This window comes from Canis lupus, chromosome 7 (genome assembly GCF_011100685.1).
Source record: "Canis lupus familiaris isolate Mischka breed German Shepherd chromosome 7, alternate assembly UU_Cfam_GSD_1.0, whole genome shotgun sequence".
NCBI classification, from domain to species: Eukaryota; Metazoa; Chordata; class Mammalia; order Carnivora; family Canidae; genus Canis; species Canis lupus.
Window position 1 is genome coordinate 1961126 of NC_049228.1, and position 16278 is coordinate 1977403.

General features: G+C 61.4%; 1 protein-coding gene across 6 annotated transcripts in view; it reads left to right on the plus strand.

Moving 5' to 3' along the window:
* Window positions 1-16278, plus strand: part of KIF21B (kinesin family member 21B) — a 46038-nt gene that overhangs the window by 13634 nt on the left and 16126 nt on the right. For all 6 annotated transcript variants that reach the window (XR_005361799.1, XR_005361800.1, XR_005361801.1 and 3 more), the window contains exons 3-23: window positions 33-215; window positions 2433-2582; window positions 2665-2799; window positions 3192-3359; window positions 3700-3815; window positions 4280-4475; window positions 5515-5704; window positions 7267-7330; window positions 7410-7628; window positions 7944-8025; window positions 8434-8551; window positions 9336-9527; window positions 11375-11574; window positions 13303-13410; window positions 13805-13873; window positions 14241-14473; window positions 14838-14985; window positions 15227-15421; window positions 15510-15611; window positions 15836-16001; window positions 16203-16254. Coding sequence is in view for 3 of the 6 variants with exons in the window: in XM_038541923.1 (XP_038397851.1) it covers window positions 33-215; window positions 2433-2582; window positions 2665-2799; window positions 3192-3359; window positions 3700-3815; window positions 4280-4475; window positions 5515-5704; window positions 7267-7330; window positions 7410-7628; window positions 7944-8025; window positions 8434-8551; window positions 9336-9527; window positions 11375-11574; window positions 13303-13410; window positions 13805-13873; window positions 14241-14473; window positions 14838-14985; window positions 15227-15421; window positions 15510-15611; window positions 15836-16001; window positions 16203-16254 (3086 nt within the window). In the remaining 3 variants the exon portion in view is untranslated. The remainder of the gene's footprint in view (window positions 1-32; window positions 216-2432; window positions 2583-2664; window positions 2800-3191; window positions 3360-3699; window positions 3816-4279; window positions 4476-5514; window positions 5705-7266; window positions 7331-7409; window positions 7629-7943; window positions 8026-8433; window positions 8552-9335; window positions 9528-11374; window positions 11575-13302; window positions 13411-13804; window positions 13874-14240; window positions 14474-14837; window positions 14986-15226; window positions 15422-15509; window positions 15612-15835; window positions 16002-16202; window positions 16255-16278) is intronic.

A 16278-nucleotide genomic window follows, 5' to 3' on the forward strand; every position in this document is an offset into this window, starting at 1 on the left:
CTAACAGCCGCCTTCCATCCCTGCCGATGCAGACAGGGGCCGGGAAGACATACACCATGGGCACCGGCTTCGACACGGCGACGTCAGAGGAGGAGCAGGGCATCATTCCCAGGGCCATCGCACACCTCTTTGGGGGCATTGCTGAGCGCAAGCGGCGGGCACAGGAGCAGGGTGTGGCTGGGCCTGAGTTCAAAGTCAGCGCTCAGTTCCTAGAGGTACTGGGACCTTGGGGGGGTTGGGGGGTGGCAGGAGGTTGGGCTTGTCCCTGGACAGTGGAATGGGCCTAGGGGAGCCATAGCAGCGTCTGCAGCTGACGAGTGTCCTGCTGCTGGAATATTCAGGCGAGACTAGCAGACCTCTTGGTGGGACACTCTGGAGAGAAGGGCTGAGTCAACAAGGACCGTTAAGATCTCTTCAAACCCTGACGGATTGTCAGCTCTGACACTCGTTAGCCGGGTGACCTCGGCCACGTCATGTCACCTCTGCACAAAGGCTGTGGTATCTGTTTCCTTTCGGGTTTCTGCAGTTGGCACGGAAGCATGTGCCTGGCACACAGTGAGAACTCTGGGTCTTGCCCATCCTCTGGCCTCTGCGGGGTGCTCCCCAGCCTCAGAGCAGCCTGTCCTATCCCCTTCTGGCCGACGTCCTTCCTGACCCCCTGACGTCAGCACAGGGAGTTCCTCCAGAAGGAGCCTTTTTTTTTCTTTTCTTTTCTTGCAACTGGTCCTGACTCTCTCTGGGAGCATGTCTGTGTGCCAAGGCCAGGATTTTGGCATCTGGGACTTTGCGGGGGTAGAAGAGGGACCCTTTGGCCTATCAAGGCACCTCTCGGAAGGGTCTCTAGGAAAACAGGTGCATCTGGATACGTCTCACGAATGCCTGACTTCCCAGGCTCCTCCTCTAGGACTCTTGAAGCAGGTGGCTTCAGTTCTCAGCATCTGAAACCCCAGCCTGTAGGCCACCCCCTGTCCCGGCTCAGGGGCATTTGCCGGGTATGGGGCTGCCCTGGGCTCTGACTGGACCCAGGTTGTCCTCTGGAGGAGGATGTGGCTCCAGCCCTCTCCCAGGTGTTCCATGGCCCACCCTGCCCACAGCACCACTATTACTCCCTCCTGGGCACTCAGAGTGGCTGCTTTTCCCTTCGGGGACCCTGTATTTTAGACTTGAGAGTTTTTCTTTGTCCTGCCTGGACTTTTGCTTCTGATAAAGTGACTGCCTCTGTGTATGTGTAGGAGTGTGTGGTGTGCGCGTCCAGTGCTGTGTATCTCTAGAAGCTTTTCCATCTCTTTGTTTTCTCCTTTTCTCTATCCTGTTGCCATGGGCATCCCCAAAGAGTAAGGCAGTTCCTAGAAAACTCATGCCAAAGGGTGAACCACAAGGAGTTAAATGATGCCAGTATGCCTGTCCCGACAGGCAAGCAGACAGACAGACAGACACCATGGCACCCACGTCTGCACCAGTCCCTTCCGTTTCCCCTTCCCCTTCCTGTGGAGTATTTCTGTCCCTTTAAGGCATCAAAGCCTCGGATGTCGGATGTCAGGGCTGCAGCCCGCCCCTCCCCCACAGGATCCTGCTGGCAACCGCTGGAGCTGCCCTCCCCCTCCCCCAGCACACTCCTCAGCCCCAGCTCCCAGGCCCCCAGTCCCCCAGCACACTCCGCAGCCCCCCAGGACACTCCCCAGCCTCCCAGACCCCCCCAGCACACACCCCAGCCCCCCAGCCCCAGGTCCCAGCCCCCCAGCCCCCAGCACACTCCCCAGCCCCCCAGCACACGCCCAGCTCCCAGCCCCAAGCCCCCCAGGACACTCCCCAGCCTCCCAGCCCCCCAGCCCCCAGCCCCTGGGTCCCAGCCCGGGGAAATATCCCAGCCCCTCAGCAGGTGAAGCTTTCCCTGCCCTGGATTCCAAGCACAAGAATCTCCAAGGCTGAAACCATGTGAAATAAAGTGACTGTTCCCCCCGGGCAGGCGCTCCTGGCCACTTTCCTCTTTCACTCCATCACCTCAACCCCTAGGGACCATGGGATCAAGCCACGGCCTCTACTGTCCCCTCCCTCATCTTTTCCCAGCTTAGGAACATAATAGCTTCTGCCCTAAGTATGGTCCTATCATCCTCATCGACATCTAGTCCCCTTTCTGTCCTCAGTCCCCTGCCAAGATGAAAGCTGCTGAACGCAGGTTCCTTGGGGAGTAGGAGCACAACCTCACTATAGTTCTGCCCAGGACCCATCTGCCCCCCACTCCTGCTCAGGAGAGAGATCCTAGAATCCAGAACCCCGAGGGGACCAGGGTCGGCACATTCGCCTCGCGGGTCCTCAGTGTCCACATCTGCAGAACGGAGCTGGTTTATAAACATGGGAAAGCCCCCTCCATCTCCTGGGGCCCCGTGCCATGTGCCACACGCACCCAGCAGCTGTTTCTGCCTGCCCCCCAGCTCTACAATGAGGAGATCCTTGACCTGTTCGATAGCACCCGTGACCCTGATGCCCGCCACCGCAGGTCCAACATCAAGATCCACGAGGATGGCAATGGTGGCATCTACACCACAGGTGTCACCTCCCGCCTCATCAATTCCCAGGAGGAGGTGAGCACCTACTGGAGGTCCGGGGCAGGCAGGGGCGGCTCGGTGGCCGGTCCGGTGTCCTCACCTGTGCCTCCCTCCCCAGCTGATCCAGTGCCTGAAGCAGGGGGCCCTGTCCCGCACCACGGCCAGCACCCAGATGAACGTGCAGAGCTCCCGCTCACACGCCATCTTCACCATCCATGTGTGCCAGATGCGCGTGTGCACCCAGCCCGAGCCAGTAAGGAGCTCACGGAGGCCCAGGAGCTAGTGCTTCTGGGGGGGCTTCTCAGGAGGGCAAGAGGAGGCAGGAGCCACGGATCTGAAGCTAGCAAATCTGGGTGTGGGGTTTGCCTCTGCCACTTGTTGATTTTTCTTTTTTTCTTTTTCTTCTTTCTTAAGCCTCGGTTCCCTACCCGTACAATGGGGGTAACCTCTAGGTTGGGAGGGTTGAATGGGAACCAGGCGTGTGCAAGTGCGATGCGCACTGTCATGTGCTCTCACGTGCCAGGGGAGAGGCGCCCTGCAGCCTGCATCCCCCCAGACAGCATCACTGAGGCACAAGGGCTGAGAGCAGAGGCATGGCGAGGCAGGCCGGGGGCCAGGTGAGTCAGATGCCAACTTCTGCTGCAGGTGAATGAGGCAGTGACTGGGCTTCCTGAGGGCACCGCTCCCACCAGTGAGTATGAGACACTCACCGCCAAGTTTCACTTCGTGGACCTGGCTGGCTCCGAGCGGCTGAAGCGGACGGGGGCCACCGGCGAGCGGGCCAAGGAGGGCATCTCCATCAACTGCGGCCTGGTAGGCACACAGCGGGCCACCAGCCCCGGCAGCCAGCCCAGCTCAGTCTCAGACCCTTGCCAGACCCGATGGGCCCACGGCGGTCCGTCCTCCTTGGGCCTCTTGCTGGCTGCCGGCCGGGGCCCCCGCGTGTCACTGCTGTTAGGTCACTGGTCCTTTGCCCTCACCCTTGCCCCCAGCTTCCTGGCTTCACCAAATGATCACATCTGCGTGTAAACCCGCTCAGGGAGCTTGAGGGCTGCTGGGTCATCGAGGCAGGAACCATTGGCTCGGGGGCTGTCTTGTCCCGACTCCCTCTCTCCGCGAGCGCCTCTCAAGTCCCGGGCTCTGTCTCCCACAGCTGGCCTTGGGCAACGTGATCAGCGCCCTGGGGGACCAGAGCAAGAAGGTGGTCCACGTGCCCTACAGGGACTCCAAGCTCACTCGGCTCCTCCAGGACTCGCTGGGGGGCAACAGGTACCCTAAGGCCGATATCCGGGGGTGGGACAGGGGAGGCAGGAACCTCCTGGAGGATCCTGCTGTGAGGGTTTGGTTCACGAGGGCCTTGTGGACGAGGAGGCCTTCCTGCTGCGGGCTGTGGGCTTGGGAGGCTGGAGCCTTGAGAGGCCGCGTGACCTCCGGCCTGTGTGATCAGACTCAGTTCCCTTGTCTGCACCGCTGGGAGACATAGAGGCCAAATGGGGTAGTGGGGGGGAGCCGCTCAGGAGATACAGAGCTGGGACATGTCTGTGGGTTACCGCTGTCGGGAGGCACCCCAGGGCCAGGGGGCCGGGGGCCGTGTCCCGGGGTGCCCAGCTCCCCCGGGCATTAAGGCCGGAGGGGAATGGGGGGAGCAGCAGCTCCGCCCAGAGCGACGCCTGCGGGGGCTTGGCTGTGCCCCTCGAGAGCCTCACCCCCTGCCGCCGCCCCCCCGCCCCCAGCCAGACCATCATGATCGCCTGCGTGAGCCCCTCCGACCGGGACTTCATGGAGACGCTCAACACGCTCAAGTATGCCAACCGGGCCCGCAACATCAAGAACAAGGTGGTGGTGAACCAGGACAAGACGAGCCAGCAGATCAGCGCGCTGCGGGCCGAGATCGCGCGCCTGCAGATGGAGCTGATGGAGTACAAGGCGGTGAGCGCGTCCCCGGGGCGCTCCTCCTGCAGCTCCCTCACCTCCCCCCACCTCCCCACCACCTGGGGGCATCGCCCCGCAGTGCCCTGAGGGGAAGGTGCCCTGAGGGGAAGGAGGGGACGCGGGTGTTCTCCTGCACGAGCGGGTGCCCGGTGCTCCACCTGTTTCGCATGTGCTGGATGTGCTACGCTGGGCCACACGAGACCCCTAGACTGTGGTGCAGAAGAAGAGTAGTTGGTGGGGCCAGCATGGCCGGGGCAGGGCGGAGGACAGAGCTGCCGTATTCACTCGGGGCTCAGTCAGGGAGGGCCTCATGGAGGAGCGGGCCTTATATATGGAGCCTGAGAAATGAATGAGATACCGTCCAAAGCAAGCGGAGCAGGCATTCGGGGACGCAAACAAGCCGTGCACATAGGAGCGGAGCTGGGGAACGGGGGTGCTTCTTGGGGAAGAGTCTAATTCCATAGGACTAAGGCAAAGGGCGGTGGCTGCTAGGGGCCCCAGGTGTGAAGCTGGTGCACGAGTGGGATTGGGCTTGGCTTGCCCTTTGTTCTAAAAGAATGAAACTTAGCTGCCTCCCTTTCTGAAAGTCAGGGAATTTCTTTCCCGAAGAATTTCAAGATCTAACAACATTAGCACTAGGTTGGCCGGGGAGGGCGGAGCTGCTGACCCCTTTAGACAGAGTCTGGGACTCTGTTGGCTCCAGTCCCCACCACTCCCTGTTGTCTCGTACTGAGGCTCGTTTACTCATTTGTGCCGACTCCCTGGGCCCGCAGGGTTTTGGCCCTTGGGTTACACTCATGGCAGTATGAAGGTGGGTGGTGGGAAGGTAGGGGAAGGTAGGGTTGGGAGAGGCTTGGAATGGCTGGTCATAAAACTTGGACTTTGGGTTGTCAGGGAGAGCCCTGGGAGACAGGTGCCGTGTTCTAGAAGTCGTGGAGTCGGGGGGAGACCGGCGGTGCTGCTAGGTGCATCGTTAACCCCCACACACACCGTGAGCTCTGGCACCTGACTGCCCCCTGCCCGCCCCTCCTCCCAGGGCAAGAGGGTGATCGGGGAGGATGGTGCCGAGGGCTACAGCGACCTGTTCCGGGAGAATGCCATGCTGCAGAAGGAGAACGGGGCGCTGCGCCTGCGGGTGAAGGCCATGCAGGAGGCCATTGACGCCATCAACAACCGCGTCACTCATCTCATGAGCCAGGAAGCCAACCTGCTCCTGGCCAAGGCCGGTGAGTCGGGGTGCACCGGGCCAGCTGGGGACCCCCCGCCGCCCCATACCCACCCTAGGATATTAGGCAAGCTGGGTGGGCCAGCCAATCAGTTCACAGGTCAATGCATTTATGAATTTTTTCCAATTGATTTTTTTTTAAGATTTATTTATTTTGGGGTGGGGGGTACGGCAGAGGGAGAGGAAGAAAGAGAATCTGAAGCAGACTCCCCACTAAGCCTGAGGTCATGACCTGAGCCAGAATCAGGGGTCAGATGCTTAACTGACTGAGCCACCCAGGTGCCCCCCCAATTGATTTTAAACATTTTTTTATGACCACAAGCAATAAATGATGCATCCTCCTTGCTTAATGTGCACGCATACCATAAAGGTTAAAGAGCCCTCTCGCTAAACTCTCTGCTCCACGTCCTCCATACTGAGAAGTAGCCCCGTGCACATTTCCCACACCTTTGTCGGTACCTTTGCTCCAAGTGTGAGTGCATGAATGTGTGTTCATATGTACGTACGCACACATGTGTGAGTACATGCCGCCCTTTGTTTTTCTGCGTATGAGATGATACGTATTGTCCTATGACTTCCCACTGTCACTTGGCATTATGCCTTGGAGGTCCTTCCATCATGAAAACGTAGAAATCTACTCCATTCTTGCAAACTGCAGAGGGTTCCCTCGGTGACGACGGTGAACACGGCTCCCAGCCCTCCCTGGCTGGGCTTTGTTGTCTCCGATATCCTGCTGTCACCGCCAGTGCTTACGTATACCTGTCACATGGACGAATGTTTGCTTGATGTAGATTCCTTTCAGGGAAAGGCCCATGTGTGCTCCCCTCTTTGTTTTATTTTTAAGATTTTTTATTTATTTATTTATTTATTTATTTATTTATTTATTTATTTATTCATTCATTCATTCATTCATGATAGACGTGGAGAGAGAGAGAGAGAGAGGCAGAGACACAGGAGGAGGGAGAAGCAGGCTCCATTCAAGGAGCCGGACGCGGGACTCGATCCCGGGACTCCAGGATCGCACCCTGGGCCAAAGGCAGGTGCTAAACCACTGAGCCACCCAGGGATCCCCATCCCCTCTTTTTTTTATTAAAATAATTTATTTGGGACAGGCCGGGGGGCTCAGTGGGTTAGCACTGCCTTCGGCCCAGGGCCTGATCCTGGGGACCCGGGATTGAGTCCCACGTCGGGCTCCCTGCAGGGAGCCTGCTTCTCCTCTGCCTGTGTCTCTGCCTCTCATGAATAAACAAACAAATAAAATCTTTAAAAAAATAAAATAAAATAATTTATTTACTTATTTGAGAGAGAGAGAGGATGTGTACAAGACAGGGGAGGGAAGGGGAGAAGCAGGCTCCCCGCTGAGCAGGGAGCCAGATGTGGGGCTCCAGCCCAGGCCCTGAGGTCACGACCTGAGCCCAAGGCGGCCGCTTCCCAACTGAGCCCCCCAGGCACCCCCATGTGCTCCCCTCTGGGAGGCCGTGGTACGAGACCACCAGTTCCGAGCCGCAGAGCTTAGTGTCCCTGAGCCTCCGTGTTGTCCTCTCCGCCGCCTTCCCTCTCCAGGTGATGGCAACGAAGCCATTGGCGCTCTGATCCAGAACTACATCCGGGAGATCGAGGAGCTGCGGTGAGTGAGCCCCCGGCTGGGCGCGTGAGGGGCCTGGGGGGCCGAGGGCCGTCCCCCCAACACTGGCTCCCCCGCGCAGGACGAAGCTCCTGGAGAGCGAGGCCATGAATGAGTCCCTGCGCCGCAGCCTGTCCCGGGCCTCGGCGCGGAGCCCCTACTCCCTGGGCGCGTCTCCGGCTGCCGCGGCCTTCGGGGGCAGCCCGGCCAGCTCCATGGAGGACGCCTCGGACGTGATCCGCCGGGCCAAGCAGGACCTGGAGCGGCTCAAGAAGAAGGAGGTCAGGCAGCGGAGAAAGAGGTGAGCGAGTGCGCCCAGGGCCGGGTGGGGGTCCCAGCAGCGCGCCGCCTCCCGCGCTGGGCGGCGCTGCCCGGGGCCACTTGGGGGCCACTTGGGAGCGCACCGAGCGCCTCCGCTCAGCCTCCTGGCGGGGAGCCAGCCACCTTCAACGCTGCGCCTTCCCCCAGGGAGGGACGGGCTGACCCAGGGCTAAGGGATGGGCGTGGAGAGGACCAGAGGATTCTCTGCGCAGTCCCCGGCCCCCTCCTCCGTCGAGCCCCACCGCCCCCTGCCTCGCGCTCCAGGCTGACCTGGCCTACCCTTCCCCCTGGGCAGCCCCGAGAAGGAGGCCTTCAAAAAGAGGGCGAAACTGCAACAGGAAAACAGTGAGGAGACGGACGAGAACGAGGCTGAGGAGGTGAGGACCGCGCCTGTGCCCTCCCCTCGGGGGCAGAGCAGGGCCAGAGCAGGGGCAGAGCAGGGGCACGGCTGGGTCTGCCTCCGGTTGAGTGGTCCCCGGGCTCCCCGTAGGGCCGACGGGGGGAGGCGGCTGCGGCGATCTCCCCTGTTTCCCACTTCATCCCGAATGGGCGAGGCTGGGGGGGAGGCTGTCCCTGAGGGGCCCTGCCCAGGCTGTCGGGGCAGCAGGCGGCACTCTTTCGGGACTAGGGGTGGGCGCAAGGGGCGCCGACCGCGGTCTGCCCCACTCCCCGCCCGCTTGACACCCTGAGGCCCAGTCCAGACGCCCTCCGCTTCTGGGCTCTCCCCCGAGGCCAGGCCCAGGCTGAGCGAGGCCCACCCACCCCTAATGCTGCTTGGTGCCCAGGAGGAGGAGGAGCGAGACGAGAGTGGCTGTGAGGAGGAGGAGGGGCGTGAGGACGAAGACGAGGACTCGGGCAGTGAGGAGAGCCTGGTGGACTCGGACTCGGACCCTGACGAGAAGGGTGCGTGTGCCAGGCTGGGGCGGGGGGGCGGGGGGGTGACACGCCCAGCGGCAGGTGCTCAGGGCGGGCTTTCGTTTCGCACAAGGCTCAGAGAGACTCTGCAGACCCTCCAGGTAGAAGGCGCTGAGCCAGGTGCCCGTGGGCGAGGGTGAATGTGCACATCCAGGGCCTGGAACTCCAGACCTGACCCCTGCACGAATCACAGTAGCAGCGATAGGGGTGGGGGCGCTCGTTATCCACTAGGCGCTGCTGAGCTGTCCTCCACATGGCCTGGGGCCTCCAGGTCTCCCCACGACCCTGTGCAGAGGTGCCCGGAGCTCCCCCAAGCTCAGGGAAGTCTAGGGACTTTCCCCAGCGTGGCCGATGCAGAGCCAGGCCTTGAATGCAGGTCTGGCCGGAGCCGACACCCACTCCTCCAAATGGGGACACCTGCCGTCAGGGCGGAGGGTCAGTGTGCCCTGCTGCCATTGCTGCCTCGCCGCCCTCCTCACCCGGCCTGGGTCCTGTGCCATCTAGGACACGTAGACGTTGGCCTCTGTGGCTCTGGTGCGGTGGGGCTGCTGGGGTACCCAGAACCCCCTTCCCTGTCTCGCATTTCTGACGTGTCCCCCTGCCTGGCAGCCCTTACCTACCCTGGGATGTACCATTTCCCGCAGCCTCTGGTCACTGACCGGTCACGGCTCACCGCAGGGAAGCCCCCAGCAGCCCACCCTGCCCTGAGCCTGTGGCCCTGGACTAAGCCTGTCTCTGTGCCCCCCACCCCCACCGCCACCCCCACCCCCAGAGGTGAACTTCCAGGCAGACCTGGCCGACCTGACGTGCGAGATCGAGATCAAGCAGAAGCTGATTGATGAGCTGGAGAACAGCCAGCGGCGGCTGCAGACTCTCAAACACCAGTATGAGGAGAAGCTGATCCTGCTGCAGAACAAGATCCGAGACACGCAGCTGGAGCGCGACCGGGTGCTGCAGAACCTCAGTGAGCTCCCCCCCACCCCCGCCCTCACCTTCCCCCCGAGGCCCCTCCGCTCCTGCAGGCCCCGCCCAGCAGCTAGCACCTTTGGGACCTACCCCAGGCTTCTGGGCACGGGCTGGGGCCCTTTGACCCACTGTCAACGAGGCCTTGTGTCTAAGTCTACTTCTACGCCAAATCTTACATTTATTATTCACGTTATTTCATCAGAGCCCTTTATTTCCTTAGGCACATGGGCACCACCCTCCGCAGCTTTTGATTTTTTCCTGCATTCAGTCCCTTGAGCATTTTCCTTGAAACCCATTTACAACCTGACTTGTCACATTCTATCGTCTTCACACTGCTCTGAGCACACGCGTTCGAGGACCGATTCGATCCTTCGCTTACTCAGCAGACATTTGTTGACTCCATCTCACAGAGCGGACGTTATCGTAGGTGCTCGAGGAGGTGGGGAGCAAATCCCTGCCTCCTTCTGGTGGGGAGAGATGGACATAAGTAAGATACATAAGCAGAATCTGTAATGTGCCCAATGGTGATAAGTAGCATGAAAAGAAAAAAACAGAACAGGGAAGGAGGACAGGGCATGGTGGGGAGAGGATTGGAGTTAATTTATTTATTTAAAGATTTTATTTATTTATTCATGAGAGACACACACAGAGAGAGGCAGAGACACAGGCAGAGGGAGAAGCAGGCTCCACGCAGGGAGCCCGATGTGGGACTCGATCCTGGGACCCCAGGATCACGCCCCGGGCTGAAGGCCGCGCTAAACCGCCGAGCCATCCGGGCTGCCCAGGTGATGTAGGTTTTAAAAGCACATGGGGAGCATTGGGGGCTGCTGGGGGAACGAAAGTGGTGGCTTGAGGCCGGTTAGGAACCTGTCAGTAGAGATCCTGGTGAATCATTAGGAAAAAGAATTTAAAAGAAAAGAACAGGGCAACCCCGGGTGGCCCAGTGGTTTGGCGCCGCCTTCGGCCCAGGGCGTGATCCAGGGGTCCGGGGATCGAGTCCCACGTCGGCTCCCTGCAGGGAGCCTGCTTCTCTCTCTGCCTGTGTCTCTGCCTCTCTCTCAGTCTGTCATGAATAAATGAATAAAATCTTAAAAAAAAGAAAGAAAGAAAGAAAGAAAGAAAGAAAACAACAGATCCTAGTGAACGAGGATAAGACTGGAGGTGGTGGGGAGTTGTCCCCGTTCTGGACACACTTTGAAGGTAGAGACAAAAGTTTTTATCGATGGGGTGGAGGATACAAGGGGAGCCGAGGATGTCTCTAGACTTCAAGGTTCTGGAAGGGTGGTGGTGACGTCTGCAGAGATGGGGAAGCCTGCTGGGCTGAGGGCGGCGACAGAGATTGGGAGTCTGGTTTTGTGCCTGTTAAGCCGGAAATGTCTGCTACGCGTCTCCATGGAGACACCTGTTGGCATTTCGGGCAGCAAAGGTCAAGGACAGAGAACAGTGTATTGCTTCTGCTCTGGCATGCCTCACTGCCTTCTTACTAGCTCTTCCCCCCCCCCCCCCCCCCCCCGGCCTGGTCCTTTCCTCCTCCAGTCATGGATCAGAACCGAGCCAGCAGGAGTGACCCACGGGACCCTCGTAGGAAGCTGGTGCCTGGGGGGCCCAGAGACCTTGAGATAAAAACACCCCGTCTAGGTCCACTAGGATGTCGGAGCAGGGAGCTCGGCATCTTCCACTCTGATCCCCTCATTGCATAATAAGAAACGGGCACGCAGAGGGCTGTGACTTGCCCCAAGGCCTGCAGTGACACTAGAAGCCAGGCGCCTGCTTCCCACCACCCCCCCTCTGAGCCGGAGCGTCTGGGGGTGCTCAGGGCTGACAGGCACCTGTTGCCGCCCACAGGCACCATGGAGTGCTACACGGAGGAGAAGGCCAACAAGATCAAGGCGGATTACGAGAAGCGCTTGCGGGAGATGAATCGGGACCTGCAGAAGCTGCAGGCTGCGCAGAAGGAGCACGCGAGGCTGCTCAAAAACCAGTCCCGCTACGAGAGGGAGCTGAAGAAGTTGCAGGCCGAGGTGGCCGAGATGAAGAAGGCCAAGGTAGGGGCCAAGGGCGGCCGTGCGATGTCCTCTTAGAACCCACTCACCGTGTTAAAAAATAATCATCACGGCGAGCAAGGACGGTCTTCTTGACACACAGCCGCGTGGCGTGACTCAGCCTGTCCTGGGCCCGGACGTTGTGCTCTAAGCCGGGGCCTAGTCTGGGGGAAGCCAGCTGAGGAGCTCCAGGGCCGCTCTCACCCCCGCGCTCTGTGGTGGGACCCCGGGTAGCTATGGGGCCCGGTGGGGGCAGCCTTTGCCTAGGCAGTGATACCCGCAGTTAGCACCGTAGGGATGCTCACTGCGCCGGGCTCTAGGCTGGTTGCCTAACGTGCGTGAGTGTAGCAGGTCCTGTTCGTCTCCCTGCTTTGTGCATGGGAACGTGAGGCACACAAAGTTGGGCGGATGGCCCCCCCCATCCAGGGGGACACCACTCCTCCCCGGGAGCCTCTGACCCCTGGCCCCAGCCTGGCCCCAGCCTGGCCCCAGCAGGTACCACGTCTCAGGTTCGCCCGCAGCTTCTAGCAGGCCGCGGTTCTCGGCTCAGGCTTGGGCGGCTGTGCTCGTTGCCAGGCCTTTGGGAAAACACGCATTCGGGACCCTGAAGACCCGGCAGCGGCAAGCCCTCCTCTTCTCTGTAGACTCACCCCTGCAGAGCCTGTGCTCGGAGAGAGGAGCCCTCCCCACCAGCCCCCGACCCTCTTAGAACCTCCCTCCCTCCCAGGCTGCATCGTCTCAAGACTGTCCTCAGGGCAGCGCAGGCTGGTGACATTCCTGGTCGCGTCTGAGGCCCAGTGGCCGGGGAAGGACCGACCTCCGCGTGACTCTCATTTCCCTGTCACTTGGGAAGTGTCTGAGGCCCTGCTGCGTACGTTGCACTGTCACGCTCTGGGCACCAGGACGTGGCCGGAGGGGCAGACACAGGGCCCCGGGTGCGCGGCTGTCTGTCGGGTTGGGCGTCTCCGGCCACGCTGCTGGTGTTTCTGTGCACCTGCCACAGCTCTGCCCACCCCAGCTTCCAGGCTCTCCACGCTTCACCACTGGCTTTGCTCTGGGCCAGCCAGCTGGCATCTTAGGGCTATAGTAAGAGCTAGATTTGGGGGCAAAATGACCTGGGCCAAAATTCTGACCGTTCACCAACCAGCTTTGTGACTCTCAAGTCGTTTGTCTCCCGGAGGTTCCTTTCCTTGTTTATAAAACGAGAACAGCCGTGCCTCCCCACCCATGACTGTCACAAGAGCGCTGCCTGGCGTAGAGCAAGTTCTCGATACGCGGTGGTGGCTTACACCGTTGTCCCGTGAGCCTGGCCCTGGAATGTGGCTTTGACCGTCCCCTCAGCCCTACCTGGCGCTCAGCTGTCCGCTCAGCTGTCCGTGGCAGAGAAAAGCGCTCCACCCAGGCAGGATAACCTGCCTCCCGCGAACCCGGGCTGGTCCTCGAATGGCCACACCCAGGACAGGACGGTGGCTCTGGGAAAGGGCCACCAGGGGCCGTGATGTGCGCGAGCGAGCTGCAGGGTTTACCAAGTGGTCACACCTGCTCAGCCGGGCCAGCAGCGAGGCCCCCCTTCCCCATCCGGGTGCCCAGGTCGGTGGGGTGCAGCTCAAGTCCCACGCAGGAGTAGGGGCAGACCCTGAACCCCACGCCAGTGCTGCTCCACGTCCTCCCAGCCAGGCCCTCCCCGGCGGTGTGGGCCCCGCCTCACCCCCACCACCCCGCCCCTCCCAGGTGGCCCTGATGAAGCAGATGCGTGAGGAGCAGCAGCGACGGCGGCTGGTGGAGACCAAGAGGAACCGGGAGATTGCTCAGCTCAAGAAGGAACAGCGGCGACAGGAGGTGAGGGGCAGCCCTGACGGGCCCTGGGTCCCACGACCATAGCGGTGACAGTCACACTTGCAGCAGGGCCCGGAAGGGCACAACACGGCAGGCCTCCAGTCCACCCCCTCTAGTGTTGGGCCGGGGGGCCCTCGAGCCCCAGAGAGACAGGACCTCGCCCAGGTCACAGGTAGCCAGAGCCACGCGTGGCGTGGACAAGAGGCTGAGGGCACGCCCTGCACCCCGACCTCCGGGAAAGGGACCCAGACTCAGGCTCCCATCTTATCAATAAGTTTTGGCTGCTCAAGCGAGAATCAGCCCCAAAGCCAGGCTCTCGCCTCCAGAGCTGGGCGGACCAGGCCATGGGGCCTAAGGGGCCTAAACGTGGACCCCCACCCCCTTCTCTCACCCGCAGTTCCAGATCCGAGCCTTGGAGTCCCAGAAACGGCAGCAGGAAATGGTCCTGAGGAGGAAGACCCAGGAGGTGATGAGACCCTGCGCCCGTCCTGAGTTCCCCTGGGGCCGGGAGGGAGCAAGTCCCGCCGGTGGCTCTGGCTGTCCCTGCTCTCTGCACGCAGCGGAGCAGAGCGTGCGTGAGGCCTGTTGCAGGGCCGAGGCCTGGGCCAGGCTGCAGGCTCCTGTCCCAGAGGCCTGAGATCTTAATTAAGAAGGTGGAGGAAGTGTCTTGTGTTCGTTTCACATCAAACAGGGAACCCCTGACTCTTGCCCAGGCCCAAGCTCGGGCCAGGACGGAGCAGCCCCTGTGCTCGCCCTATCTTGGCACCCCCCAACTGGGGCCCTTTCATGGGTTCCAGGCACCCTGCTCACTGGGTTCCTCTCCTTGGGCCTAGGTCTCAGCGCTGAGGCGCCTGGCCAAGCCCATGTCCGAGCGGGTGGCCGGGCGAACGGGACGGAAGCCACCCATGCTGGACTCCGGGGCCGAGGTGTCGGCCAGTACCACCTCCTCTGAGGCCGAATCAGGGGCCCGCTCTGTCTCCAGCATCGTGCGCCAGTGGAACCGCAAAATCAACCACTTCCTGGGGGACCACCCTGCGCCTGCTGTCAACGGCACCCGTCCTGCCAGGTGAGGCCGGTGTGGGCAGAGGGCGTGGGGCCCTGGCGGCGGGACCGGGGAGAGGCGAGTGCAGGGCAAGTGTGGTCCTGTGAAGGGTCCCCGTGGCCATCAGCTCCGGGGTTGGGGACAGGTGCGAGGGTGGAGGGTGGTCCTAACCAGGTGGGCAGGGGCGATGAGGGACACAGGGAATGGGGACTGAAGAGAACACTTATCGTGATGAAAAACGTTAATAAAATGATTTTTAAAATGCGTTTCCCCCAAAAGAACGTGTTTTATTAACAGTGTTTAGTTACAAAATACATACGGAAAACCTGAAAAGAACGTTTACAAAAGGGAGTGCTCCCAACCAATTCCCTTTGCCTCTGTCTCCCAGAAAGAAGTTCCAGAAGAAGGGGGCGAGCCAGAGCTTCAGTAAGGCTGCAAGGCTCAAGTGGCAGTCCCTGGAGCGGAGGATCATTGACATCGTCATGCAGAGGATGACCATCGTCAACCTAGAGGCTGACATGGAGCGGCTCATCAAGGTGGGCCTGGCCGCGAGGAGCCCAGGGCTCCCGCCTGCGCCTCCGTCCCATCTCCACTCGGCCGGTTCTCTGGCCCTCCTGCCTTCTCTGGCTCCTCAGACCGCCTCATCTACTTTCCACCCGGCTCCTCGTGTCCGTTCTGGAATCCCGAGGCGTGGTGGTGAGGGGGGGGACCCGGCCCGAGGGGAGCCGGGCAGGGCTGGGCAGCCACCTGAGGCCTCTCCCTCACCCTCCCCTGCAGAAAAGGGAGGAGCTGTTCCTCCTGCAGGAGGCGCTGCGGAGGAAGCGGGAGCGGCTGCAGGCCGAGAGCCCGGAGGAGGAGAAGGGGCTGCAGGAGCTGGCAGAGGAGATCGAGGTGCTGGCGGCCAACATAGACTATATCAACGACAGCATCACCGACTGCCAGGCCACCATCGTGCAGCTGGAGGAGACCAAGGTGCCCAGCGGGCCTGGCCTGGGCGGAGGCAGGAGAGATGCGGGCTGGGGGCAGCCTCAGTGACAGGGTCTCTGCCTCTCCGTCCTAGGAGGAGCTGGACTCCACGGACACATCAGTGGTCATCAGCTCCTGCTCCCTGGCCGAAGCCCGCCTCCTGCTGGACAACTTCCTCAAGGCATCCATCGACAAGGTGGGCCAGCTGCTCACCTCCGGTGAGGGGTGGGGGGGGCAGGGGTGCAGTCCCAGGCTCACAGGCGCCTCCATCCTCTGCCACCCTGGGGTGGGTGCGAGGGTGATGTACAGGAGGGCCCCCCCTCTGTAGTGTCTTGGGCGCAGGATGTGGAGGCTGGTGATGAGGGTGCCTACAGTCCCAGGCTGGGGAGGGTAACCCCAGGCCTGGCTCCCTGCCCTCAGGGGCTACAAGTGGCACAGAAGGAGGCCCAGATCCGGCTGCTGGAGGGGCGGCTGAGGCAGACAGACATAGCGGGTTCCTCCCAGAACCACCTGCTCCTGGATGCCCTGCGAGAGAAGGCGGAGGCACACCCTGAGCTGCAGGCCCTCATCTACAACGTGCAGCAGGGTATGGCGCCTGTGGCCTATGCCTCGGAGCTCCTGGCTCCTCCCAGGCTTCCCAGCTCCCACCCTAGGGGGACCCTCACCTCCCCAGGACCCCCTCAGAGCCCCCATCCAGTCCCCGTGGGTGAGATGTGGGAGGGAGGCCGTCCCCTCTCCCTTCGCTCTGTTGGACCCTCTCAACCCTCCTCCCTCCTGCCTCCCACAGAGAATGGCTATGCCAGCACCGATGAGGAGATCTCCGAGTTCTCCGAGGGGAGGTGAGTGTCCAAGTCGAGAGCGAG